At 56.1% G+C, this 26,606-nt stretch overlaps 1 protein-coding gene across 2 annotated transcripts; it reads left to right on the forward strand.

Moving 5' to 3' along the window:
- The first annotated feature begins 4,112 nt into the window (after positions 1 to 4,112).
- BAG3 (BAG cochaperone 3) lies at positions 4,113 to 25,863 on the forward strand. Of its 2 annotated transcripts, none has more exons than XM_036439234.2 (4): positions 4,113 to 4,359; positions 20,241 to 20,561; positions 21,886 to 22,281; positions 24,523 to 25,863. In XM_036439234.2, the coding sequence occupies exons 1-4, from the start codon at positions 4,180 to 4,182 to the stop codon at positions 25,345 to 25,347; spliced, it is 1,722 nt and encodes a 573-aa protein (XP_036295127.1). In that variant the 5' UTR covers positions 4,113 to 4,179; the 3' UTR covers positions 25,348 to 25,863. The 2 variants fall into 2 exon arrangements, with proteins under 2 accessions (XP_036295127.1, XP_045438108.1); XM_045582152.1 differs by having other exon boundaries at positions 24,526 to 25,863.
- The last annotated feature ends 743 nt before the right edge of the window (positions 25,864 to 26,606 follow it).

Here is a 26,606-nt window from a genome sequence, read left to right on the forward strand (position 1 = left end):
CACCTGAAGACTCCCTGAAGGGCAGCTGTGACCGCTGCTGCTGCTGTTGAACTTGTTTACCAGGCACCGTGCCAGAGGCTGGCGACACAGTGGCCCAAGATTCTTCTCCGGCCCTGGCCGGTGTGGCCCAGTGGATAGAGCATTGGCCTGGGGATTGAAGGGTCCCAGGTTTGATTCCACATCCCCAGTAGGGGGTGTGCAAGAGGCAGCTAATCGATGTTTCTCTCTCTTTGATGTTTCTAACTATCCCTCTCCCTTCCTCTCTGTAAAAACATCAATAACATATATTTAAAAAATGTTCTTCTCCGGTCCTCAAGAAACTCAACCCATAAGCCAATCAGACCATCCAACAAGCAATTGCAAGGCGATGGACCTGACAGTGTGGCCCAGGGTTTGTATTGGGAGCATCTAGCAGGGGCACAGGACCCAGAGGAGGAAGGTGAGGGGGAGAGGGATGCCGAAGGGGATGCCTGGAGAGGAAGAGTGAGCCAGCCAAGGCAGGGGAAGGCGCGGGAGGAGGGGAGGAAGCAGTGAACGCAGAGAAGAGAAAGCATGGTGCGTTCATGACCCAGTCCCGCCGGTCAGCACCAGGCCGAGGAGTGTGGACGTGGACACAGGGCGATAGGAGCCATCTAACCAGGGCAAGGACTGTCCTTTGTACTTGAAAATGGCACCAGCTGCCGTGTCGGCAATGGATTGCGCCTGGATGAGGTTGGAAGCTCCTGCCAGGCCCGGATGAGAGATAAGGTGCCCAGGGTAAGGCCGGTGGCACTGGAGGAGGAGGCGGCAGCACGGTGCCCAGGGACATTGAGGAAGTGGGATCTGCAGCCTGGGTGATGGCTGGATGGTAAGAGAGGAAGGAATATCCTGGGTCATGTTTAGGTTTTTGATCCGGGACAATGAACTCCAGAAGGCCTGGTATCTCAGCCCCAGTGGGCCTGGGACTCCCACATCTCAGTTCACCCGCGCTGTCCTCACATGGTGGAAGGGTGAGGGAGCTCTCCAGTCTTTCTCTCTTTTTAACAAATATTTCTATTGATTTCAGAGGGAAGGGGGAGAGAGAGAGAGAGAGAGAGAGAGAGAGAGAGAGAGAGAAACATCAGTGATGAGAAAAAGTCATCGGTCGGCTGTCTCCTACAGGCCTCACACTAGGAATCAAGCCTACAACCAGGGCATGTGCCCAGACAGGGAGTCGAACCATGATCTCCTGGTTCATAGGTCAACACTCAACCACTGAACCACACCAGCTGGGTTCCAGCCATTCTTTCTATTCTTCCTTTTCTTCTTTTTTTTTTTTAATATATTTTTATTGATTTTGTACAGAGAGGAAGGGAGAGAGATAGTTAGAAACACCGATGAGAGAGAGTCATCAATCAGCTGCCTCTTGCACACCCCCTACTGGGGATATGCCCGCAACCAAGGTACATGCCCTTGACCGGAATCGAACCCGGGACCTTTCAGTCCCCAAGCCGACGCTCTATCCATTGAGCCAAACCGGTTTCGGCCTTTTCTTTTCTTCTTCCTTTCTTCTTTCCTTCCCTCCTTCCTTATTTATTTATTTTTAATTATTATTATCTTAAAATATATTTTTATTGATTTCAGAGGGAAGGGAGAGAGAGAGAGAGAGAAACATCAATGATGAGAAAAAGTCATTGGTCGGCTGTCTCCTACAGGCCTCACACTAGGAATCAAGCCCACAACCAGGCATGCGCCCAGACCGGGAATCGAACCGTGACCTCCCAGCACATATCATAGTCCATTCATAGTTCGACACTCAACTACCGAGCCACGCTGGCCAGGCCAGTCTTTTTTTTTTTTTTTTTAATGAGGGCATTACTCTCATGAGTGCTCCGCCCTCATCACCTAATCACCCCCTCAAGACCCTCATCCAAATAGCATCACATTGGGAGTGTGTCCGCATGTGCATTTGAAGGGACACCCACTGGGGAGGAGTGTTCTGAGAGCTGGAGTGAAAAAACCATCCAGGACGGACATGCGCTTCCTTATTCGGCATGGCTCCGCAGATTCTTCCCGCCAGCTCTCCGAGGCCCACGGCCACATGTCAGACACGCCCACGGGAGCTCCTGGGGAGCAGCTGCAGTGACCCCAGAGGAACCTGCTTCCTCCCTGATGTAGTCTGGGGGGGCGGGGGGAGCCCAGCTAAGAATGCCCTCTTTGTTTGAACTGCAGCTACAGTGGAAAGCAAATGAAGCAATGGAAGAAGATAGAAATAAAAATTCACTTTGGAGTCAATCCTTGGTAAGCATCAGTATTTCTTGACTCCGGACTCTGGGCTCAGCGCTGTGCTGGGCTTTGGAGATAAGGAAGAACGAGACAGATACTGACCAGGGAACTTGAGGGTCCCCCTCCTTCTTCTTATGGTAAATGAGCACACTGCCATTTCGGTTCATACGTCAGTCTCTCTCGTGTTTGGTGAGCTGAGCCAGCCCCTCAGTCACCTCTGTGTGTTTACAAAGCTGAGCTTTGGGACTTCAGAGAAGAGGAGCAGACCTATGGAAGTGGGAACGGTGCCACTGGCAATGATTGGCAGGCCTCCCCAGCATTTGCTCCAAAAGGGGCGATTTGAGGGCTGAGGTGTTGTCTCTAAGCATCCCAGGGTAGGCTCTGAACTTGAGTTGGAAAAGTGGGCCCAGTCCTAACAGGTGTGGCTCAGTGGATAGAGCCTTGTCCTGCGGACTGAAGGGTCCCAGGTTCGATTCCAGTCAAGGGCATGTTCATTGGTTTCGAGCACATCCCCAATAAGGAGGCAGCTGATGGATGCTTCTCTCATTGATGTTTCTAACTATCCCTCTCCCTTCCTCTCTGTAAAAAAAACAATAAAATATATATATTAAAAAAAAGAAGAGGAAAAGAAAATTGGGCCCAATGATCAGTCCAAGGCAACCTTTCAAAATGTTGTTTTAGGGAAGGGGACGAGTCTGCATGCCTGCAGTTCTCTGGTGCTCATTCATTCTCTCCCCCGAGGGAAACTGGGTGCTTGGTTGAGGTTACTACAAGCGCAGCCATCATTGAGTCAACGACACAAAGTATTTTCCTTTCAATAAGGTCCTTTCTTCCTACATGTATGTCAGGATTTAAGATAGCAAAAAAGGCCCAAACCTCCAAAGAGTGTGGTCTTCCTTACAGTTGTTCGCTGCGGTGCCAGTTTCTGTGTCTGAGCCTCAGGAGCATAAAACTATGCGCCGCTGATGCAATCTCGCATTCTCCCTGGGTTTCCAGAGGCAGGCAGGTGAATTTCCACCCGCTCTTCCACGTTCTCCCTGGCCTCCTCAGGCAGATCCACATTCCTGAGCCCACAGGGAGAAACAAGACACACACACAGCGATTAAAACGTAACCGAGAGCCTCAGCGTCCGGAGCACCGGTACAGGAGGGAGCAAGGGGTGGGGGGTGAAGGTGGGCGAAACTCCAGCTTAAAACCAGCGACTTTCAAGGCCCAACGATGACAGTGTTTTTTATACGAAGGAGCCGCAGACTCCGGTCCCGGATACTCCGAGGAGAGGAACCCCCAACCCGGCCGGGGGCCTCCAGACGCCGCCCCCAGCGGCAGGGGACCCCGGGGGGCCTAGGGGTGGGAAGAGGAGGGGGTGGGGGTGGAGGAGGGGATGGGGCAGGGGGGAGGGGGGAGGAGGGGGAGGGGTGGGAGGAGGGGGAGGGGCGCCCTCCCAGGCCCCGCCCCGCCCCGCCCGCCGCGGCCCCATTATAGCCGATGACTCAGGGCGGAGCTCCGCCCGGGCCGCGCCGCCAACTTCCCTGGATGGGCCCAGAAGTTTCCAGCCGGCCAGCTGCCGCCTCCCTTTATCTCCTCCTTCCCCGCTGGCCGCGGGGCGGCCGTTTCCAGACGCTTCCACCCCGCCCGGGCCACGTCACCCGCCGCTTCGATTCATAAAGGTGCCCCGGCCGCCCGGACACGTCGGCGGCGCAGCTCCCGCTCCGGCCGCGGCCCGAGGCCCCGCTCCCGCACCCGCGACCGCGCGGCCCCGCACCCCTTCCGGGCCGACCCCGGACCCCGGCCCCGGCCCCGCACCCCTTCCGGGCCGACCCCGGCCCCGGCCCCCCCGGCCCCGCACCCCTTCCGGGCCGACCCCGGCTTCCGACCCCGGCCCCGCACCCCTCCGGGCCGACCCCGGACCCCGGCCCCCCCGGCCCCGGCCCCGGCATGAGCGCCGCCGCCCACTCGCCTGTGATGCAGGCGGCGTCCGGCAGCGGCGACCGCGACCCGCTGCCCCCCGGCTGGGAGATCAAGGTCGACCCGCAGACCGGCTGGCCCTTCTTCGTGGACCACAACAGCCGCACCACCACGTGGAACGACCCGCGCGCGCCCCCCGAGGGCCCCAAGGTGAGCCCCCCCATCACCACCTCCCACCCCCACCCATCACCCCCCACCCCCACCCATCACCCCCGGACGGCGGGCGCCTGCCCCGCCCGGCCCGGAGCGCGGCCGCGGGGCCTCGGGGCGCCGCTCCCGGGACGAGCCCCCCCCTCCCGGGCCGCCCTGGGCGCGGGGGGCGCGGGCGGCATCGGGGACCCCCTTCCCCGGCCGCGGGGTGTGGCCCGGGGCCGGCGGGGAAGCGCGGCCCGCGGCGACCTCCGGTCGGTCCGCCGGCGCGATCCGAGGGGCGAGGGCCGGCCCCCCCCCCCCCCCCAGGCCGGGCCCGGGGAGGCGCGCTCCCCCCGGCGGACGGGCCGGCGGGCGGGGGGTGCGGGAGGTGCGGCTCCCGGGGCTCCCGGCGGAGGAGGGTTCCCGCCTCCGGTCCCGGACACGGTGACTCAGGAGACCCTGTGAACGCGCTCCCTTTTCTTCCTGCTTTTCCTTCTCTCTTCCCATTTCCGACTGAAGTTAAATCGGGGTGTTGGGGACGGTCCGGGGGGATCCGCTCCGGTGTGGCTGTTAGACACGGGCTTCCCCTCGGACCCGGCCTCCGACACCGCTCCCGGTGGGACAGGGCCTCGGCCCCTCCCGGTCAGGATGAACCGTCCAGGACTGGGTTTAACACACACACAACCGTTGGGGGACACAGCAGAAGTGTGCCCTGCTTATGTATGTGCAGGGATGAGTGGCAGCTTGAAAATAACTAAAATATTGAAGAGTCTAATTTTAAAAATTATAACTAATTGCACAGAAAATTGTGCAATTATTTATACAGTTGAGCTTTGTTTTTCAGAAGGAAATTTACTAATACTTAGACCTGGCCAGGTGGTTGAGTCGGTTGGAGTGTCCTCCTGTTTATCAAAAGTTTATGGGTCCGATTGGGTTCAGTTCCTGGTCAGGGTGCTGATGGGAAGCATCCGAGGTTCCTCTCCCTCTTCCACCCTCTCCCTAAAAGTCAGATATCCTCAGTGAGGGTTAAACAAAAAAGTGAGCGCTGTAAATGCATTTCTGGGCAAAATGTAAACAAAAGCTCCAAAGAACTGGTAAGTTATTTTGAAGACATAAAAATTCACAAAGTTAAAAGTGCTTTCAAAGTTATTATTTTAGAAGAAGGATTTATAGTCTTTACCTTCAATTTATAAACTTTTTTCTTTAAAATATTGATAAAACTCTAGTGCCCAATGATGAGATGTTGTACACTCAGCAACTTACATTTATAAGAAATTAATTGTATATTTATTTCTGAAAATTAGTACAAGCGACTATAATTAGTGCAAGAGCCATAATTATACTACATTTATTTGTGTGTGTGTGTCTGTCTGTTCAGCCAATTAGTGGGTAAAATTCATGTCATTTCAAAACAGCCCTGTTGCCGAAACCGGTTTGGCTCAGTGGATAGAGCGCGTCGGCTTGGGGACTGAAGGGTCCTGGTTTCGATTCCGGTCAAGGGCATGTACCTTGGTTTCAGGCATATCCCCAGTAGGGGGTGTGTAAGAGGCAGCTAATCGATGACTGCCTCATCGATGTTTCTAACTATCTCCCTTCCTCCCTGTAAAAATCAATAAAATATATTAAAAATCAATAAATAAAAAATAAGCACAGTGTGGGGGGGAAAAAACAAAAAAATATAGCCCTCTTATTGCAGTCTGTGTGGATGTAGACTTTTTTTTTTCTTTACATATTTTTATTAATTTTGGAGAAGAAGGAAGAGGGATAGAGAAATAGAAACATCAATGATAAGAGAGAATCGTTGATTGGCTGGCTGCCTTCTGCACACCCCAGATTGGGGATGAAGCCTGCAACCCAGGCACCTGCCCTTGACCGGAATCAAACCCACAACCCTTGTGTCCGCAGGCTGACACCACTGAGCCAAACCAGCTAGGGCTGCATCTTTGGTGTGGTTAAGAACAGTCATTTTGAGGTTTCCTTCCTGTACAGGCAGGGACAGTCCATCTGCTGGCACCTTTGTTGGGAGGGAAGGTCGAGTTTGAACATATCCGCTCGGAGCGGAGTGCGGTGTGAGACCCAGGCTGCCAGCCCTTTGTTTTCCATGCGAAACTCACCCAGCAAGTTGAGGTCCTCGTGCCCCCATCCGGTGGATGGCTTAGGCTGTGGTTTCATAAAGCTTCTCGATGGAAAAAAGCAGGTTGAATTACTATTCTTCTCAACACACAGAAAATAAGAGCTACTAAGTCAGACGCGGAAAAGTTGACTTGAAAATTCAAGTTGGAATTTGAACGTTGAAAGGTCCTTGGAGATCTTTTAGCTCAGCCTCATTATTATTGTGAAAGAGAAACTCAGAGAATTAAACTGTTTAGAGGTCCCTCAGCTAATACTAATAGCAAAGAGCAGCACACCGGACAGTCCTAAGAGGACGCAGTGTGTGTATCCAGAAGAAGGCAGAAGCATCTTGAATTTGTATGAAGCCCTGTCGTGTGTGGGCTGGAATACTTGGTTATTTTTGTGTCCTTCTGATCGCCGAGGATCGGGTAGCAGATTCCTGGGCTGTGATTACTTGAACGGTGATGGCTGGTTGTGATCAGCTCAAGAAGAGTTCCCCTTACCAAATTCATTACTTGGATTTCTCAGCCCGAGACCAACACGTAAGGTGAAAACTAACATCCAGTTCGTTAGCTCTGGGCTTCATCGCTTTGGAGTCTGTGCTTTGATGTACACACAATATCTGGGTGATTAATTCGGTTTCACTTACATGACTTAAACCTACTCCAGACCAAACACAATGGAAAGCCCTTCAGCATTACTTTATGTGAGAAATCGGTTTCTTTTTTTTCTTTTTTTTGTTAATTCTCACCCAAGGATATTTCCCCCCATTGATTTTCAGAGAGGGGGAGAGACAGAGTAACATCCATGTGAGAGAAACACGCTGATTGGTTGTCTCCCTGACACACCCGGACCCGGGCTGGGCATTGAGCCTGTAACCAAAGGATGTTTCCTTCACTGGAATTGAACCTGGGACCCTTCAGTCCACGGGCCTGTGCTCTAACCACTGCATCCCAGCAGGGCAGAAACCTGTTTCTTTTTTCTTTTCTTTTTAAAATTTTTTTATTGATTTCAGAGAGGAAGGGAGAGGGAGAGATAGAAACGTCAATGATGAGAGAAACTCGTTGATTGGCTGCCTTCTGCACACCCTCTACTGGGGATCGAGCCTGCAACCAGGGCATGTGCCCTTGACCGGAATGGAACCCGGGACCCTTGAGCCAAACCCGCCAGGGCGGAACCGGTTTGTTAATGCATACGGAGAGAAGGGCCCTGGCCGAACAGGGCTGTTTGAGGAGCTGAGCTCAGAGGGCCCTCCGAGCATCCTTGTCTTGGAGATGCTGTCAGTCCACCAAGAGCAGTTCATTGAGCAGGAAAACAGGAAGCCCTCTTTGGGGAAGACAGTTTCTGAGTGTTTACAGCTGAGCCACACTGATGAAGGAATGGCTTTCATTTAGTCTTACACTCTGTCTCCTCACAGTTGATCCTCCCTCATTCCCCTGGCTGGTGAGAGTGACTTTATCCCCACTTTTCCAGGGGGGGAAAGTGGGTGCAAGTGTTACCCTTCAGTGCTGGGGGAGGGGAGCAGCTGGAGGCAAAGGCGTTGGGCTTAATCCGGCTCCACTCTGAGTGCACCTCCACTGCAGTCTTCCTGGGTATTGATTTTCTGCACACACGGGCTGCCCACTCATCTCTGGCAAGTTCATACCAGTCCAGCCGCCTCCCTGGCAGAGAGGCTGGCGTTGGCGTTGGCGTCAGGAGATGCACAATTTCCTTGCTGCCACTCCTCTGGGTTCTCACTGAATAAACAATGGCCAACGCCTTCACCGTTTGTCACCGCATCGCTCTGTCCCAAACCCCCTGGGACCAGCACAATTCCAAGCTTGCCAGTCTCCAGGGAAGCTTTTATTATTAGTATTATTGCTAGTGGCCCAGTGCACAGGTTTGTGCACATTGGAAGGAAATTAGTTAGAAGAAACACTTTATTTTATTTTTAAATATATTTTTATTGATTTTGTACAGAGAGGAAGGGAGAGATAGAGAGTTAGAAACATCGATGAGAGTCATCGATCAGCTGCCTCTTGCACACCCCCTACTGGGGATATGCCCGCAACCAAGGTACATGCCCTTGACGGGAATCGAACCCAGGACCCTTCGGTCACCAAGCCAACGCTCTATCCATTGAGCCAAACCGGTCTCGGCTTAGAAGAAACACTTTAATATCGCTATTCCCCCTTTCTCTATCGTAGAAGTGTCAGAGGTGAAGTGTCAGGTATGTTTTGCCAGTAGTTGGTCTTCAGACATATTCTGCCAACGCCTCAGCTTTCTTTCTGCTTCAGAATGTCAACAAAAACAACCAAATTCTGACCGACAGTGACAGATTGAAACGTGCATGCGATTGGTGCCAATAAGAGCTTTATATGTATTGTGCATGCATGAGTCAACATTTATTTTTAAATTATCAGTGCACATCATATGTACTGGCCAGACGGTCGGATGTATGTATGGTCAGTCACTTAGCATTTTATATATATAGATTATTATTATTTTGTTAATTCTCACCTGAAGATATTTTTTCCATTGATTTTTAAGCATATTTTTATTGCTTTCAGAGAGGGAGGGAGAGATACAAACATCAATGATGAGAGAGAATCACTGATTGGCTACCTTCTGTATGCCCCACACTGGGGATTGAGCCCGTACCAATGATATTTAGAATGGAAGGGAAGAGGGGGGAGAGAGACACACACACACACACCAGTCCACATCAATCAGTTGCCTGATATATGCATCACAACCAGTGCTGGGGATCGAACCTGCAACCTAGGTACTTGTCCTTGACTGGGAATTGAACCTAAGACCCTTCAGTGAGAGAGCTGATGTTCTAACCACTGACCAACACAGGCCAGCGCTCAGGGAAACCTTTTAACACAGATTGCTAGCTGTGTCACTATTTCCAACCTCCCATCCCCACCCCATGTGGAATCCGGATTGCTCAGGGTAGAGCCCAGAAATCTGAAACTCAGAAAAGCTTTCCTGGTGACTCTTGAATCTGCCCAACTTGAATTTGGGGCCACTGAGTGGCATTGATCTCATTTGGGGGGAAGGAGGTGGCGGATTGTGACACAGGACAGTAGGCTGCTGTGGCCCTGGGATCCCTCCTTAGTGAAACGCCCAGTGCCTGGCTTCTGGGAGTTAATATGGGGGCAGGGGGTGATGGGGGAGGAGGGATGGAGCTGGGTGTGTGTGTGTGTGTGTGTGTGTGTGTGAGACAGTGCCAGGTATGGGGAGGGTCAGACTCAGGGAGGTTCCCAGACCCTCCTGCACCCCAAGAAAGCCCGAGTCAGTGTTTCCTTCCGGTCTTCCCGCCAGCAGGAGCCCGGCCGTAGTAATGGACAGATGACCCTCAGGTCCCGGGAGAGGCAGAGACAGGAAATTGGAAGCATTCTGAGTTTCGATTGAAGTAGAGACACCCATTTATTCTGCTCGGGCTCAGCAGAGCCTCCTGGTTTTTCTTGAAGAGGAGGCCATTTGCTCTCTGCAGGCCGATTGCAGACTCTCGTGCTGCTCAGCGGGATCAGAGCAGCCAGGGAGTGGCGGCCAGTCTGTCCTCGGAATCTCCAGCCTTTTGCAGCCACCGAGGGGCAGGTTCCTTTGCGCCGGTGAGCAGTGTGGGTAAAGCTGGCCAGACGCCTCAGAAGTCCAGCTCAGCCAAGGCCCTCATTTCCCCTCTGAAGAGCAGTCTGTGTTCGCTTAGGAAGGACAGCTAATTTGTCCCCCGTTTCGCCGAGTAGATTTGCCCTTTACGAGGGCAGAGTCTGTACAGCATGGCAGGCGGCGCCTGACGTTAGCCAGGCCGGGCAGGCTTCCGCTGCTCATGCTGCTGGGCTGGTGTGAGTCAGAGCTGTGCACCTCCACGGGGCCTGCTTAGCGCTGTCCTTCCCGGAATGACACCCGGTGCCTTATAGAAGCACTCTGCATGTTTATCATCTCCTATCGATGGGATGAAATGATCTGACATTTATCATCAAAAATAGAAAGCTGTGCGTAATCCAAACCTACTTTCTCCACATTTTTAAAAAAATATATATATTTTATTGATTTTTTACAGAGAGGAAGGGATAGGGATAGAGAGTTAGAAACATCGATGAGAGAGAATCATCAATCAGCTGCCTCTTGCACACCCCCCACTGGGGATGTGCCTGCAACCAAGGTACATGCCCTTGACCGGAATCGAACCTGGGACCTTTCAGTCCACAGTAGGGGTGTCAAACTCAATCAGAGAAAGGGCCAAAATCTAAAATCCAGCCTAAATCGCGGGCCGAATGGTTTACTGAACAGTCATAAACTGTCATTGTGATGGAAACGCAGCGGAGTGCAGTGATGACAGCGCGGTGCGGGCCACATTGCAAGGCCTGGCGGGACGGATTTGGCCCGCGGGCCTTGTGTTTGACACATGTGGTCCACAGGCTGACGCTCTATCCACTGAGCCAAATGGGTTTCGGCTTTCTCCACGTTTTTGCTGGCTTAACCTCTTAAATATTTAAGACACTTGCCCCAGCCAGTTCAGTGGATAGAGCATTGGCCTATGGACTGAAGGGTCTCCAGTTTGATTCCTGTCAAAGGCACGTACTCAGTTGCAGGCTCGATTCCTGGGCCTGGTCAGAGTGCCTGAAGAGGCAACTAACCAATGTGTCTCTCTCACATCAATGTTTCTCTCTCTGTGTCTCTCCCCCTCCCTTCTCTCTTTTAAAAAAAAAAAAAAAGAGCCAATGGAAAAATGTCCGTTGGTGAGGATTAACAACAACAACAAATACATTTAAGACACTTTACGAAGAAAAACTGAAGCGTAAGACAAGGGCCTTGCTTGGTAGGAATCTTGTGAGGATGCACTAGTGTGATGAACCCTGAAGCAGCCTGTCCTACCTGCCTGCAGTTCTCCAGCCGGCACCCCATCGCTCCCGAACCAAGCCTGCACCCGGGCCCTCCCTTGGCATGGTGCGACTGCGAGATATTGGGTTATAGAATCTTTCATATTTCTAGGAAGATTTCTTGCAGGGAGGGGCTGGCAGCTGTTCAGGAAGCCAGATAGCTTGCAAAAGCTTAACCAGAGAGTTTCTTTAGGAAGGCATGAACCCAGTATTTTGTATGTGCCATGTGGGTGCTTTCACAAACCTTATCTCTCTAACTCCTCAAAGCAGCTCCCTAGAATAGAAACATTCAGGTGCACTTCTCTGAGGGGGTGTGTCTGCCTGAGGCCTGTCAGCTGTGACCACGGAGCTGGCTGGTGCGGCCAGCAGGGGTGGCAGACTTGCCCCCGTGGGCCTTCCTGGAGGTCCTCCACACTCAGGGCTCGCCAGGCTCGGCCCCGTCAGCAGCCGATGCCTCTGTGCGGCGGAGGAGAAATGCTGGCTCGTTAGTCTGAGCTGAGATGGCGCATCTGCACCCATTCGTCCCGTCTGGACGCACTGACGCCTGCCGTCTGCAGCCCTGTGTCCAGTGCCATGTGGACACTTACAGAGGGCACTTCCTCCCCCACGGCCTTCCCACCGGGCGCTCCCTGACAGATCGGGGGAGGAGGCAGGCGGCCAGAGAGGGTCATTGGAAGGACAGGGGCTGGCACTGCGACTCACTCAACAATCCTACCCCCCCCATCCTACTCATACCTCTCCTATCCTATTCCGCCTAACCGACTCCTCCCCGCGACCTCTTCCTCCCCTCCTCCTCCTTTCCCCCCTCCTCCTCTCCCCCCCCTCGATTCTCTCCTCCTCCTTCTTCTCCCCTCCTCATCTCTCCCCCCTCCTCCTCACTCATCCTCCTCTTCCTCCCCCTCCTCCTCCTCCCTCTCCTCCCCTCCTCCTCCCTCTCCCCTCCCCTCCTCTTTCCCCTCCTCCTCCTCCCCTCTCCTCCTCCTCCTCCTTTTTTTTATTTTTACTGTTCTTCATCACATTTCTGAACGGCCTTTTCCCATAGGGGCTTTAGTATTGATTCCCTGGGTCGCTCTCTGGTCTGTAGAGACTGTTTCCTGTGTGTCCCCGCCGGTGACACAGCACCTCGGAGCAGGCACCGCCGGGCCCACAGCTGCCCGGGGAGCGGGCGCTGGGCTGGTTGTTGCCGCTGTGGCCGCCCTGAGGTCAGACACAGAGCGAGCTGCTTATTCACGGTCCGTGCAGAGCAGCCTCTGCCGGGAGCCCGCAAACAGCCCGGCCCCTGCACGGCCCTCAGCACCTGCCGAAGAGCAGAGTGGTAGCTGCCTGGTATTTTAGATTCTTCTTAGACACGCGTGTGCAGGAAGGGAGCGGCCACTTCATTTTTTGAATCTTCCAGATTAGTCCTGGGTTCCCGAGTGTCCGAGCAGGACCAGCGCCCCTGCCGGGGAGCCCAGCACCCCGCTCCCCACCCTCCCTGCCCTGCCTCCAGTGAGCCCAGCACCCCACTCCCCACCCTCCCTGCCCTGCCTCCAGTGAGCCCAGCACCCCACTCCCCACCCTCCCTGCCCTGCCTCCAGCGAGCCCAGTGCCCTCACTCAACTCTCCCTGCCCTGCCTCCAGTGAGCCCAGCACCCCACTCCCCACCCTCCCTGCCCTGCCTCCAGTGAGCCCAGCACCCCACTCCCCACCCTCCCTGCCCTGCCTCCAGCGAGCCCAGCACCCCATTCCCCACCCTCCCTGCCCTGCCTCCAGCGAGCCCAGTGCCCTCACTCAGCTCTCCCTGCCCTGCCTCCAGTGAGCCCAGCACCCCACTCCCCACCCTCCCTGCCCTGCCTCCAGTGAGCCCAGCACCCCACTCCCCACCCTCCCTGCCCTGCCTCCAGCGAGCCCAGTGCCCTCACTCAGCTCTCCCTGCCCTGCCTCCAGTGAGCCCAGCACCCCACTCCCCACCCTCCCTGCCCTGCCTCCAGTGAGCCCAGCACCCCCCTCCCCACCCTCCCTGCCCTGCCTCCAGTGAGCCCAGCACCCCATTCCCCACCCTCCCTCCCCTGCCTCCAGCGAGCCCAGCACCCCACTCCCCACCCTCCCTGCCCTGCCTCCAGCGAGCCCAGCACCCCACTCCCCACCCTCCCTGCCCTGCCTCCAGTGAGCCCAGCACCCCATTCCCCACCCTCCCTGCCCTGCCTCCAGCGAGCCCAGCACCCCACTCCCCACCCTCCCTGCCCTGCCTCCAGCGAGCCCAGCGCCCTCACTCAGCTCTCCCTGCCCTCCCTCCAGTGAGCCCAGCACCCCGCTCCCACCCTCCCTGCCCTGCCTCCAGTGAGCCCAGCACCCCACTCCCCACCCTCCCTGCCCTGCCTCCAGTGAGCCCAGCACCCTCACTCGGTTCTCCCTGCCCTGCCTCCAGTGAGCCCAGCACCCCACTCCCCACCCTCCCTGCCCTGCCTCCAGTGAGCCCAGCACCCTCACTCGGCTCTCCCTGCCCTCCCTCCAGTGAGCCCAGCACCCCACTCCCCACCCTCCCTGCCCTGCCTCCAGCGAGCCCAGCACCCTCACTCGGCTCTCCCTGCCCTGCCTTGGCCAGGCAGTGACTCAGCACGGCGCCGGCTTCCTGGCCCGGAGCACACGGGAACTGAATGTTCCAGGTCTGGGCCGCGGCCCGGCTCAGCCAGGCAAAATGAAGATTTTCTCTCTAGCTGCATTTAACCCCGGGAAGATGGATATGGAGACGTTATCCACAGCGAACGGTGTGGCAGTAACAGTGAGAGGGTTAACACGTCCTGGCCTTGGTATCAGGTGCTAGTGATCTCAGATAAGTCTCTTACCCTCCCAGAGCCTCAGTCTCCCCTCCTGTAAAATGGGCGTACAGAAGGATCCTGGGGATGGCTGTGAGGGTCTTAGCAGGGAGGATCATGGGGGTGGAGTATGGAAGGTGGTGAGTCAGGGCCCGGCCTGCCACGTGTGTGCCGGCTTGGAAAGGCTCAGGCAGGCCTTGGGCTTTCCCACGTGGTACAGTTCTGGTTGGATGTGGGTCTGTCGGCTCGCAGGTGGATGGGAAGTCTTGTTTCTCAGAAGCAAGGCCGCGTCTTATTCCCATGGATCGCTGGAACTGACTCCTTCAACCTGTGTGTGGGGGGGGAGGGGGAGACACTCCCCCCCACCCCCAAGACTGCCACCATCAGTCAGAGGGGTTTCCTAAGCCACAGTTGATGAACTGGAGTTTTTTCTTTGGGGAAAGAAATGCAAAGTGGTTTATGCAAAATGTGTGTCAGTTGAAGCCCTGCACCCTGATACCAACACACACTTTCTGGAAGAGCCGGTGGATCGACCAGTGTCCAACCACAGGATGAGAGAAGCGGTGAGGACCATGGCAATGTCACAGGAGCTCGCTTTTCTCTAACTGCGGGCACTCTGTTTCCTGGTGTGGGCATTCCAGGTACTTTTCCATCTGCGATTCCGGCTTTAGGTGATTTAAAAAAGTGCCCCCCCCCCCCAGGAGGTCGGCGGTTTTTATTTCCGGGAGCTGGGAGTTCAGGAGCTGGGAGGCTGGTGACCGGAATTCTCGGCCTGGTTCTGCAGTCACTTCCCTGTGACCTTGGGCCACGTCTACGAGGAATCCTTGACTCCGGAGGGGCCGGGGTGCGGGGAGGCTGGTGCGGACTGAGCCCAGCACTGCTCCCAGCAGGAAAAACGCAGCGGGAGGTGCTGGGGCCTGGCCTGGAATCTCCCCTGGGGGGAAGCACTGAGGATTTTGGGGGGACACCAGCGGATCTTCTGCTCCCAGCAGGTCCCCGCCCTGGCTGGCCTGGCTTGGCCTCAGCCTGTGTGTGCAGGTTGGGTGCGGGGTCCCGGCGGTGAGCTTGTCCGGAGTGCAGGCCCCTGCAGAGCAGCTGGCCGGCCTGTGGGAGGGAGAGGGTGTTTGGGGTCCGGCCCCTTCGGTTGTTTCTGACTGTGTGTGCTCCCAGGTGATGGAATGTAGATACAGTTCTCCGCAGAGCAGGTGGCCTCTTTGCTCATCGGTATTCTTAAGGCTTAGAGAAGGGGCTTCTGACCCTAACGGGCTCATTTCCAACCTGACGAGGCCACTGAGAAATCAGGCTTCAGTGTAAATAGAAACCTAATTCAGGTTTTGCCTGTTGGATGCCCAAAACAGGGCTGGGGCTTAGAAGAGACCCTTTATCACAACCCAGTGAGAACTTCAGGAATTCTGAGTTTGGCTGTGTGCATACAAATGACTGTTCATGTATCAAACTAGAGGCCCGGTGCACCGGAGACGGTCCCTCAGCCCAGCCTGTGCCCTTTTGCGGTCTGGGACCCCTCGGGAACATCCCCTGAGAGCCCTCAGCAGTGTCCCAGGCGGAGCGGCTCCTGCGCCCCCGCTGTGCTGGCCGGCCGTTACCTGCTTGTGGCCGAGTGGAGCTCGCCCTGTGGGAGCGCACTGACCACCAGGGGGCAGCTCCTGCACTGAGTGGACAGTGTGCATCATGTGATCGGTTCCACCGTTTGGTCGATTTGCATATTAGCCTTTTATTAAATAGGTTACATAGGATAGCAATAAATACTTAATTCATTTCTTTTTTAATGCATATTTTTATTGATTTTAGAGAGAGAGGAAGACAGAGGGAGAGAGAGAGGAACATTGATCAGCTGCCTTCTGTATGCGCCCCAGCCTGAAATCTAGTCTATCACCCAGGTATGTGGCCTGACCGGGACGTGAACTGGCAGCCTTTCGGTGCACATGGTATAACCGAGCCCCTGTGCCCGGCAGTACTTACTCATCTCTGTGGCCGGTAACACCACGGAAGGCTGGTGGATGTCGCAGCTCAGCTCTGTTTGCTTTAGAAGGAAGCTTGTCTTTTGTTTTGTTTCCTGCGGGGTGAGGTGAGCCAAGCCACTTAATTCTGGTCTCGGTCCTAGATCTACGGGCAGTCCCAGGATTCTTGTTTCCCGAATATTTTTCCTTTGTTGTAGAAGTCTTGAAGTGTCATTAGTAAAAAAATCAGCGCCTGGCCACTGCGAAGGCTCTTCCGGCCTGAAAACCCCGTCATTGGCGTCTGTGTCCTACCTCAGACTCCAGCGCCGGCGGCACTCCGGCAGGCCTGTCCCCTGCTGCTGGCCCTCCGCTCGCCACGCCGGTGGGCTGTACCGTGGAGCTGGGGTTGGGGGCTTGCAGAGGGACAGGTTTTTGGGGTTCAGGGAACTCATTGCGGATGGGCTGAGGCACTCCTGCTCCCCAGTCGTCCCCAGAGCAGCCGAGGCCCCCAAAGCAGCTAAGGCCGAGCACGTATAACACCCCGGTAGTAATTAGCATGTGCCTCCAGGTGGCGAGGCCTGTTCCTGCCCTGCGTCTCAGGCAGGAGTCCTGGGGGGCTCAGCTTCCTCCTCCTCTTGTTTGTGAAACGTGAGGGGCGCCGGAGTCCCAGCGGTTTCTGATAGGATTTCTGTCACCCATGGGCTGCCCACTGCACTGACAGCACCTGATGTGACTTAACCGGAGCAGGAGGAGTGGACTCTTAGATTTCCGTGAGGTCGCTTTCCCCTGTTTTTGAGCTTCATGCACGAACTACATCAGTACGGGGCCTTGGGAATCAGAGGCCAGGAGCCTGTGGTGCTGGAGGGACTGGTTCCCATCAGTGTTCTCAGTGCCTGCTGGGTGGCGGGCCATGCCTATCGAATCAGACTTGGTTGGGGCTGGGCCTAGCAGTTTGTTTTGGGTTTTCTGTTTGCGTTTCCTGGGTGCTCTGAAGCCCCCCCGAGTCTGAGAAACACTACTTTATAAAGCATCTGGGCCTCCCCTTCCTTTACAGCTGAGGACTCTGAGCCCCAGAGGGGCTGGAGCTGCTCAGGGGGCACACCTGTGGAGGACAGACCCTGGGTTAGGACCCCGTGCATCTCCTTCCCCTCCCCTGGCTGTCCCCTCGCTCCCACATTGTGATCACAAACAAGTACTGAGGTAGACGTGCTGCTGAGCAAACAGGCTCATTAAGTTCCAGGGCTCACCAGCTCAGCTCCAAACTCAGGCTTCTCCAAGAGGAATGGGGCGGTTTTTCCTGCTTTTTGTCCTGGCTGCCTTCTGAGGTGTCTGGTGCTCTCTGAGACACACCTCGGAGGATTTTAATGTGTGTGCAAATGAGGAAGGAGAATTAACTAATTCATTTTGTACATTAATGCAGCGAGAGAGGCAGCGGAGTCAGGGTGTTAGCTATATCTTAATTGGTGTTTTTTAAAGGTTTTTTTGTTTTGTTTTTTCATTTCCTGGGTGTTCTGAAGGAACAAAATCCTTTCAAAAATCCTTATCTTTTAGTCTTTGGCCAAAGATAAGGACAATGAGCTGAGCTCCCCTGGAAAACAATTCCTGCCCTGGTCGGACTGCTCAGCTGGTGGAGTGTCCTGTGCGCCTGGAGGTGGCAGTTCCATCCCCAGTCAGGGTGCCTCTGGGAGGCAACCTGTCCATGTTTCCCTGCTTCCTTCCTTCCTTCCTTCCTTCCCTCCCTCCCTCCCTCCCTCCCTCCCTCCCTCTCCCTAAACAGATCCTCACATAAGGGCAATTTAGTTAGTAAGCACTGAAGCCCTTGCTGTGGGTCAGGCCCCAGTGACACATTAGCAGGTGGGTCTGCATTCCTGGTACTGACCTTGTCATAGGCGGGAGTTTCGTTCCTGGTTTAAATGACCCATCATGTGGACGTACTTAGCTGTCTGCCCTGTAAAACTGGTGTGATTTATTAATTTACCCAAAGCGGGGATTTGCCAAACAAAACCCCACCATAGTGTAGGGAAGTTGCTGCCTTTTAGACTTGAGGCTCATGTGTTTTGTTTGCTTGTTTATTTTTTAATTGAATTTATAAGGGTGACATCCTATATAATAAAGAGCTAATATGCTAATTAGACTGAACAGCAGAATGACCGTCTGCCAGGGGTCTTCAAACTACGGCCCGCGGGCCACATGCGGCCCGCAGAGGAGTCTGATCCGGCCCGCCAGGTTTTTTGGGCATTGAGCGCAGCCGAGGTGTTACAGTAGGAATTAGTAGTTCATATAGTCCGGCCCTCCAGCTCTCTGAGGGACCGTGATCTGGCCCCCACTTTAAACAGTTTGAGGACCCCTGGCTCACTTCTGGATGACGCTGGGGCTGGGACATCCGGCCAGCGGGGCCCCAGCGGCCAGGGCTGAGCTGCCGTGGAAGCCCCTCTGGGCAGGACCACGCTGCCGGTGTGGCCCTCATCGCACCGGGCCCGAGCCCTCGGGGGAGACGCTCCCCTCACCAGGAGGGGTCGGTGGGTGAGGGCCTGCCACCGGCTCAGCCCGGGAGGGTGCGGATGCGGGAGGCTTTGTGGTTTCCCGGGGGAAGCAGTGCCCCTGGGCAGCCAGCACAGGCCGCCCACCACGGGTCCAGGCCGGTGAGCCGGGCGGCATGCTGGGAGCGGGCACCCGCAGCACAGGGCTGGGTGCTGCCGCCGCCTCCCCTTGGTGCCAGTCTCACGGCAGGAATTCGGTTTTGAATGTGAAGCCTGGACCCACTCCCTGCTCTTGGGTGACCTCAGACTGGAGCAGCTAAAATAATGCGGCCGCCGAGCACGTGGGCAGTCTAATCTGAGGTGCCTCTCGCTGTGCCCAAGGACACCGGGCACCGCCTCCGCGGGCGCCGGGCCTGGGCGGGGCTCGGCAGCAGGGCAGCCTGCCGGCTGGAAAGGCCTGAATTCCGGGTCTGCCCTGGTGCTCACAAACGGACACACGCACAATCAGTGGCCCATGGCTTCTGTGCAGACCGGCCCTGGCTTCTCCACTGGCAGCGAGTTCCCCCCGCAGGCTCCTGGAAGCTCGGCTCCTGGCATTTGTTTGGGTTCAGAGGTGCCTTCTGAAGGGGCTCGCTCTCCCCAATGGCTGGTCCGCTCCGATGTGCTTAAGGGCAGGAATCCACAGCCCCGACCCTCGTGATGCTCGGGAGCCGGGCGGGACCGGGCCTGGGCTCCCGGCTCCAGTTGCCTGGCCTCGGCTTGGTGAGAAGTGACATTGCCCGGGAGGGACTGGCCGGCCTTGGCATCTGAAACCAGATCTCTCAGTGGGACATCTGGGAGGTGGCCTGCTGCAGGCCCAAAATAGCCAGGCCTCTGAAGGGAGCACTCCCCGAGAAGACACGGGGGACCCCACCGCGCCCCACCAAGCAGGCTTCGGGGCATCAGACCCAGCCCATGTGATCCCGGGGTCTGTTCTCATCCTGTGCTGCTTCTACCCCCCCCCCCCTCTCTCTCCTCGTTCTGAAAATATTCCAGAGGAGGCAGCCTCCCCCGCTGCCCCTTCTCCGTATTTGAGGCCAGCACCACTCTGCATTGTTAGGAAGCCCAAGGGCCTTTTTTACTTTCTTAATCCTCCCCAAGGGTATTTTTCCTTTTTTTTTTTTTTTAGAGAGAGAGGGCGGGAGAGAGAAACATCGATGTGAGAGAAACACATCAGTTTGTTGCCTCCTGCACATGTCCCGCCCAGGGCTGGGGACCGAGCCTGCAATCAAGGTACATGCCCTTGACAAGAATCGAACCCGGGACCCTTCAGTCTGAGGGCTGATGCTCTCTCCGCTGAGCCAGACTGGCTTGGGCCGGGAGGACCTTGGGGGAAGCAGAGAAGCTGCTATGACTTAGCGAGTTGGGCCTGAAGGAGGACCCTCTCGCCTCTGGGTCCCTGGAGATCTGGGAGACAGTGGCTTTCCTGCCGGTGCTGGCTGCCTTCCCAGCGCGGGAGATGCGCGTGCTCAGCAGGCACCTCGCCATGATCCCCTCGCTTCTCTGATTCCTAACCTGTGGAGGGGGGCCTGGCAGAGTGGGGGCAGCGAGCTGGCTGGTGCTGGGGGCGCTCAGCACCCTGTGTCTCCCTCTCCAGCATGTTTCCATCCTAATATCTAACCGTCTGCGTGTCTCCTTTTATCCTAGGAAACTCTGTCCTCTGCAAATGGCCCCTCCCGGGAGGGCCCCCGGCTGCTGCCCGCCAGGGAGGGCCACGTGGTGTACCCGCAGCTCCGACCAGGCTACATTGCCATTCCCGTCCTGCACGAAGGCGCCGAGAGCCGGCCGCCGCACCACTTCTTTGCTGCTGCTCAGCCCGGGGCCCAGCGGTTCCGCACCGAGGCGGCCCCGGCCCCCCAGCGGTCCCAGTCCCCCCTGCAGGCCTCGGAGGCCGCCCCGCCGGACAAGCCGGGCGGACAGGCGGGAGCAGCTGCGGCAGCCCAGCCCCCCGCCGCCCACAGGCCCGAGGTAAGGAGGGGCCTGTGCATGCGACCCGGGGGTCTGGTGTCCCTTAGGCTGGCATCAGGCTCTGCCAGCACCCTGGGCCTGGCACCTGATAAGATGCAGGGCATCTGGGCCTGGCCTGCAGCACGGAGGTCACCCAGCAAAGCCAGCTCGACGGCCCCACGTTGCCCGCCAGCGGTCACAGGTGTGTCGGGTGGGCAGGGACCTGGCTCATTTTTGCAGTTCAGGGCTGCGGCTCAGAAGGGTCAGGAGTTTGGTCCAGATGGGTCATTGCTAGGACGAGAGCCGGGCGGTCTGGTTCCTAACCTGATGCTGCTTTCGCTGGCCTCTCTCGTTCAGAAGCACAGACCTATTTGTTAGTTCAGTTCAATGCTTACAGGTAAGATTAACTATAAATGAGACAGCGTAGCTGCCCTCACAGTGCCCCAGGTTTAAATGGAAATCCAGAATGAGGAGTGGGGAAGGCAGCTGCTCTGTGATCGGGTTTAAGGCTGAAGCCACTAATTCTGAATCCGGTGCTTAGCCGAGATTTGAGGGCCAGCGGACCCGGGAGGGTTCCTGAGCGGTAAGTGCTCCTGGTTTTCCTGTCTGCAGACACTGGCACGGTCTTAGGCACGCATTCCTGCTCCGTGTCTGTACCAGGGCTGGGATTGCCGCCCTCGGCTCTGGTCCAGGGGCCTGGCCTCGCTGTCTGCTTGGGGGTAAAAGGCTATACTTAACGCAGAACACTGGGAAGTTCATTGCATTTCTTGGAGAAGCAGTTGCTATACTTGTAATGTTTTTGCTGTAAAAGTCAAAGGTGACACATCAGAGGAATTTAACCGGTTTGTGCTAGCAGGACCCTCAGAAGCCAGCGGGGACACGCCCTCCTGGTTTCCTGTCTGAATAGAAGGGAAGGGCCTGGCCTGGCTCAGGCCACGCAGGGGAACACAGCTCCCTGTGCCCAGCTGAGTTCTCTGTGGAGCGGCAGGGAGGGGGTTAACAGGAAAAGGAAACGAAGCGACACGTAATAACAAATACAATGTGTCTTGTTCGTGGGCCTTCTGCTCAGCACACACAGATTGCCTTAAGCTCCAGGCCAGCCCAGTGGGGGGCGGGGGAGGGTGCCCTTTTCTGTTTGTGACCAGTTCAGAGACGGTGGAGCTGGTGAGAACTGGAGCCCAGGCCCCGTGACTGCAGGGCTCCCAGCCCAAACACTCAGTCTGAAAGCAGAAAGGCCCAGGATGGGGGTGCCTGTGAGACCTGCTGCCCTGAGCACACAATGGAGGCGGGTCAGAGGGCCAGGAGGGGGGTGCATGGGGCCACACCTCTACCTTATGTCTCGCAGCGATCCCAGTCTCCGGCCACCTCGGACTGCTCCTCCTCCTCCTCCTCGGCCAGCCTGCCGCCCTCCTCCGGCAGGAGCAGCCTGGGCAGCCACCAGCTCCCGCGAGGCTACATCCCCATCCCCGTGATCCACGAGCAGAACGTCGCCCGGCCGGCCGCCCAGGCCTTCCACCAGGCCCAGAAGACCCATCTGCCCGCCCCGCAGGGGGAGTACCAGGCCCACCAGCCCGTGTACCACAAGGCGCAGGGGGACGAGGGGGAGCCCCGGCGGGCCGCCTCCCCGTTCCGGCCGCCCGGCCTGGGTGCGGCCAGCCGGGAGAGCTCTCCGGCCAGAGGCGGCCCCCCCCTGCACTCCCCGGCGCCCGTGCGGGTGCACACCGTGGTCAGCAGGCCGCAGGTAGGCGAGCCGGTGTGCACGTGGCCCCGCAGCACCCCTTTAGGGGCCGGGAGCTCGTGCCCCGTCCCACACGAACGGGGGAAGGGAGATCCTGAATGGCCCCTCACCGCCCTCAGTGCTCTCTGCTGCGTTTGCTCTTTGTCCGTGCATCTGCCCTGGGGGCAGGCTCCAGCCACCAGAGGGAAGCAGCTGGGCAGAATGCGTCCTCACGCCCACACCCAGGGCCCAGGTGTCTTAGTGCCCGCCCTTCAGGGCCCTCCAGCCCCTCCACACCCCAGCCACAGCCTCACCCGCGCCCTCCAGGCAGCTTGTCTCCTTCCTCCAGACCCCCTCCTCCACCCCGACCGTTCTGTCCGTCCCCGTCCGAGCCTCTGCCCAGGCTGGACCGCTCCTTGAAATGCCCTCACAGTCCAGGTTCTCCCTGTCCTGCCAGGGACAAGCCAGGCTGGCCTTTCTCACGGCGCCTCGGAGTCCCTTCCGGTGCAGCACGGGATTGCTCTGCAGGTCCAGTGCTTGCTTTTATCCTCGCCTTAGCTGCGAGCTTGGCGACAGAGACCACCCCTCCCCCTTCTCCTCTGTGGTGGAGGACCGTGCTGTCTGGCCATGAGTCGCCGTCTGGGTGGATGGGACTCTCTCTGCTCTGGGCACGGAGACAGGCGTGGGCTCAGCAGCAGAGCAGTCAGCAGCCCTAAGTCCCCTCTGGCTGCACCTTGAGCAGCTGCATGAATTCTCTGCCACAGTTTTCAGAAGGAAGTCCCTCTGTAAACAAATGGCAGAGTGTCTTTTTACTACAAATAGTGGCACATCCAGAGCCCCTCCCCACCCCCTTTTTAAAAATATATATATATATTTTATTGATTTTTCACAGAGAGGAAGGGAGAAGGATAGAGAGCTAGAAATATTGATGAGAGAGAAACATCGACCAGCTGCCTCCTGCACACCCCCCCACTGGGGATGTGCCTGTACATAACCAATGTACATGCCTGCAACCGGAATCGAACCCGGCACCTTTCAGTCCGCAGGCGGACGCTCTATCCACTGAGCTAAACTGGTTTCGGCTGGCCCAGCCATTTTAAAATCCAAAGAGACGTGTCATGAGTGGTAAGGGCCAGAGTTGAGGGTGTCTGGGTTGGCAGGAGAGATTTGGTGGAAAAGGAGATTGCTGGCACTCGGACAGCGGAGTGCCCACCAGGTCCTTACTCGGGCCCAGTGATCCCAGAAAGAGGTACCACTTACAGAGCTGGAGTTCCCCCTCGTGTCTCCCACATGTTCCCCACACATGGTGAAACAACATTTAACCCTGATAAACCCTGCCCCAGCCTCCACCCAGATATAATAGCTTGTTCAAAGATCCCTTTTTGGAGGCTTGTAAGGAACTGGGCCAATGGGACATTATAGTGGAATTTAGTATTTTAAATTGGAAATACTTTAGAAATAACGTAGTCCAGTTCTTATTTCCCAGTGGATGGAATTGGGGTGTAGGGTTTTTAAGAGGTTTTAGATATTCACCTAAAGGGGAAGAGCCAAATGTTTTGGTTCTAAGGGTAGCTCATTAAAAACAGTATGGTTCTAACTCACAGTCACGTTACAGAGGGCAGCCGGAAGTTAGTGCAGTTCTGGCCCAGATGTACCCAGCAAAATTCCTGCAGGGTTAGCTGTCTGGGGCCTCTTGCTTAGTCTCAAAAATATACATATATCATTCTGGGCAGAAACCACTAGGCTATCCTAGGTTAAAAGAAATGATAATTTCTGAAACAGGAGATGGGAAGGTCACCCCCTGAGCAGGAACGGTCCCCACAGCGTAAGGAAGGGGATAGTGGCAATCCCCTCCACAGCTGCATCTCCCAGGAGGCCGAGGCGCCCAGGACTTGGCTTTGAGCTAGACTAGCTCAGTGGTCAGCATGAGCTTTTAGTGTTTCCTGTTTTGAAAATTATATTGGTTTTCTTTTTTATTCCCCTAAGAATGCCATCTACAGAAAAACCCAGTGAGAGGTCACACACTAATAGACCAAGGTGATGAATGAAAGCATGACACATGGTTTGGTCACACACATGATTAGTGCATGTTTATTTTGTAACAGTTGTTACTGATTTTGAAAATCTCTGTACTGTGAAACTTAAAAAACAAACAAACAAACAAAAAACATTCCCCAGGTTTCTAATCAGTATCCTGCTAGCTAAGAACAACATCCTGTGACTCCCAGCCAGTTATTAAAAATATCTGTCCTTGCCTCTTCTCAGCAGCCCATGACCCATCGAGAAGCTTCGTTTGTCCCACAGCCTGAAAACAGACCGGAAAGCAGGCCCGGCCCGGCAGGTTCAGACCTCCCTGCTGGACACATCCCCATCCAGGTGATCCGGAAGGAGCCGGACTCCCAGCCTGCTGCTCAGAAGCCCCCGCCGCCTTCGGAGAAGGTGGAAGTAAAGGTTCCTCCTGCCCAGGCTCCCAGCCCCGCTCCCAGCCCCGCTCCGGCCCCCAGCCCCGCCCCTGCCGCAGTCCCCGCGTCCCCCAAGAATGTGGCGGCAGCCCCCAGCCCTGCCCCCGCAGAAGCCACCCCCCAGAAGCCAGGAGCGGCTGCGGCCCCCCCCAAACACCCCGGCGTGCTGAAAGTGGAAGCCATCCTGCAGAAGGTGCAGGGGCTGGAGCAGGCTGTGGACAGCTTCGAAGGCAAGAAGACGGACAAAAAGTACCTGATGATCGAAGAGTATCTGACCAAAGAGCTGCTGGCTCTGGATTCGGTAGACCCTGAAGGTCGCGCTGACGTCCGTCAGGCCAGGAGAGATGGCGTCAGGAAGGTGCAGACCATCCTGGAAAAACTTGAACAGAAGGCGATCGATGTCCCGGGTCAAGTCCAGGTTTACGAATTCCAGCCCAGCTCCCTTGAAGGCGACCCGCCGCTGCAGGAAATCATGGGCGCCGTCGCCGCAGACCCGGGTAAGAAAAGCGCTGGAGAAGGGGAGGAGCCCAAAGCCGAAGCCCAGCAGCCAGATGCCAGAGCCGCGGCCGCTCCGAACACTGGTAGCACGACAGACCCCGCTGGTGACCCAGCACCACCATCTCAATAAAGAGCCGCGCGGAGCCCGGGAACTGGGTGTGTGCGTTAGGGAGTTCTCAGTTGCATGCATTTCAGGGACTTTAAATCAATAGGTTTTTACTACTCATCGCCGCTTGGTACGCAGAGACCTGGGTGGAGGCAGACAGTGAGAGGGTTAAAGGGAAATGATGCTTTTCTCCGGATTCTTGTGCTGTACAATAAAGAAGTTGCTTGTTTCAAAAGTTAGCAGCGCTTGTTGCTTCGGGGCCCGCCCTCCGCACGGGCCCACGTCAGCCAGGGTTTAACTGTCCTCCCGCAGCTCTGGACTGGAGGAGTTTGGGGAGGAGCATAGATGGGAAGGAAGTTTCCCATCACAAGTATGAAACCTGTTTTTCAGAAATGTTGCCATTTTAAATGGGATGATTTTCTTCATCTCGAAGCTAAAATGCCTAATTTAGAGCAAAATGTGTAAGGAGCCGCAGGAATTCTGTATGTTGGATGCCTTTACTGTTACATTTTAAAAAAAGAAAATAAAGTGATAATGTGACTCGGCGTTTTTGTGTCTGTAAAGCTTTGACGAGAGCGGCGGCGACATCGCCATGGTCTCGCTGCTTCAGTGGCCGTCGGTGGCGGGTGCCGGGTGCCGGGTCCGCGCCCTCTGCCCGTCCGGCTCGCGGGAAATGAGCCTCGGGTGACACCGCATCCAGGGCAGACGCAGGGCTGTGAACTCGGGTATTGGGGATGTGTGTCCCACACCTCCTCAGACTGCCCAGCCAGTCTGCCACTCTGCCCACCCTGCCTTAGACCCATGGTTCTTGGCCTTTCTAGTGCCGCGGCCCTTTCATTACAGCTCCTCACGTGGTGGTGACCCCCAACCATAAAATTATTTTCGTTGCTACTTCATAACTGTCATTTTGCTACTGTGAATGAATCGTAATGGAAATATCTGTTTTCCGATGGTCTTAGGCGACCCTGCTAGCGGTTCTCAACCGACCCACAGGTCGGGAACCACTGCTGTAGAGCCTAAGGTCATCGGAACACACAGATACTTACGTTACGATTCATGAACAGGTTTATCTTCCCAGATTGGGTTCCTAGAGGCCACTGGGGTTGGGGATCAGATGAACTTCGAAGCTGCTGGATGAAGAAGGTCCCGCTTTCTGTGTGTGTCCGCTAAGAGCCAGGGAAGGACACAGCCCCGGCCGGTGGAGGTTCTGCTAGATGTCTCCCTCGCTGCTTTCCCAGTGAGCCTGAAAGGGAGAGGGAGAGAACGATGAGCCTGGAACTCCC

This window comes from Pipistrellus kuhlii, unplaced genomic scaffold, assembly GCF_014108245.1.
Source record: "Pipistrellus kuhlii isolate mPipKuh1 unplaced genomic scaffold, mPipKuh1.p scaffold_m20_p_15, whole genome shotgun sequence".
Lineage (NCBI taxonomy): Eukaryota > Metazoa > Chordata > Mammalia > Chiroptera > Vespertilionidae > Pipistrellus > Pipistrellus kuhlii.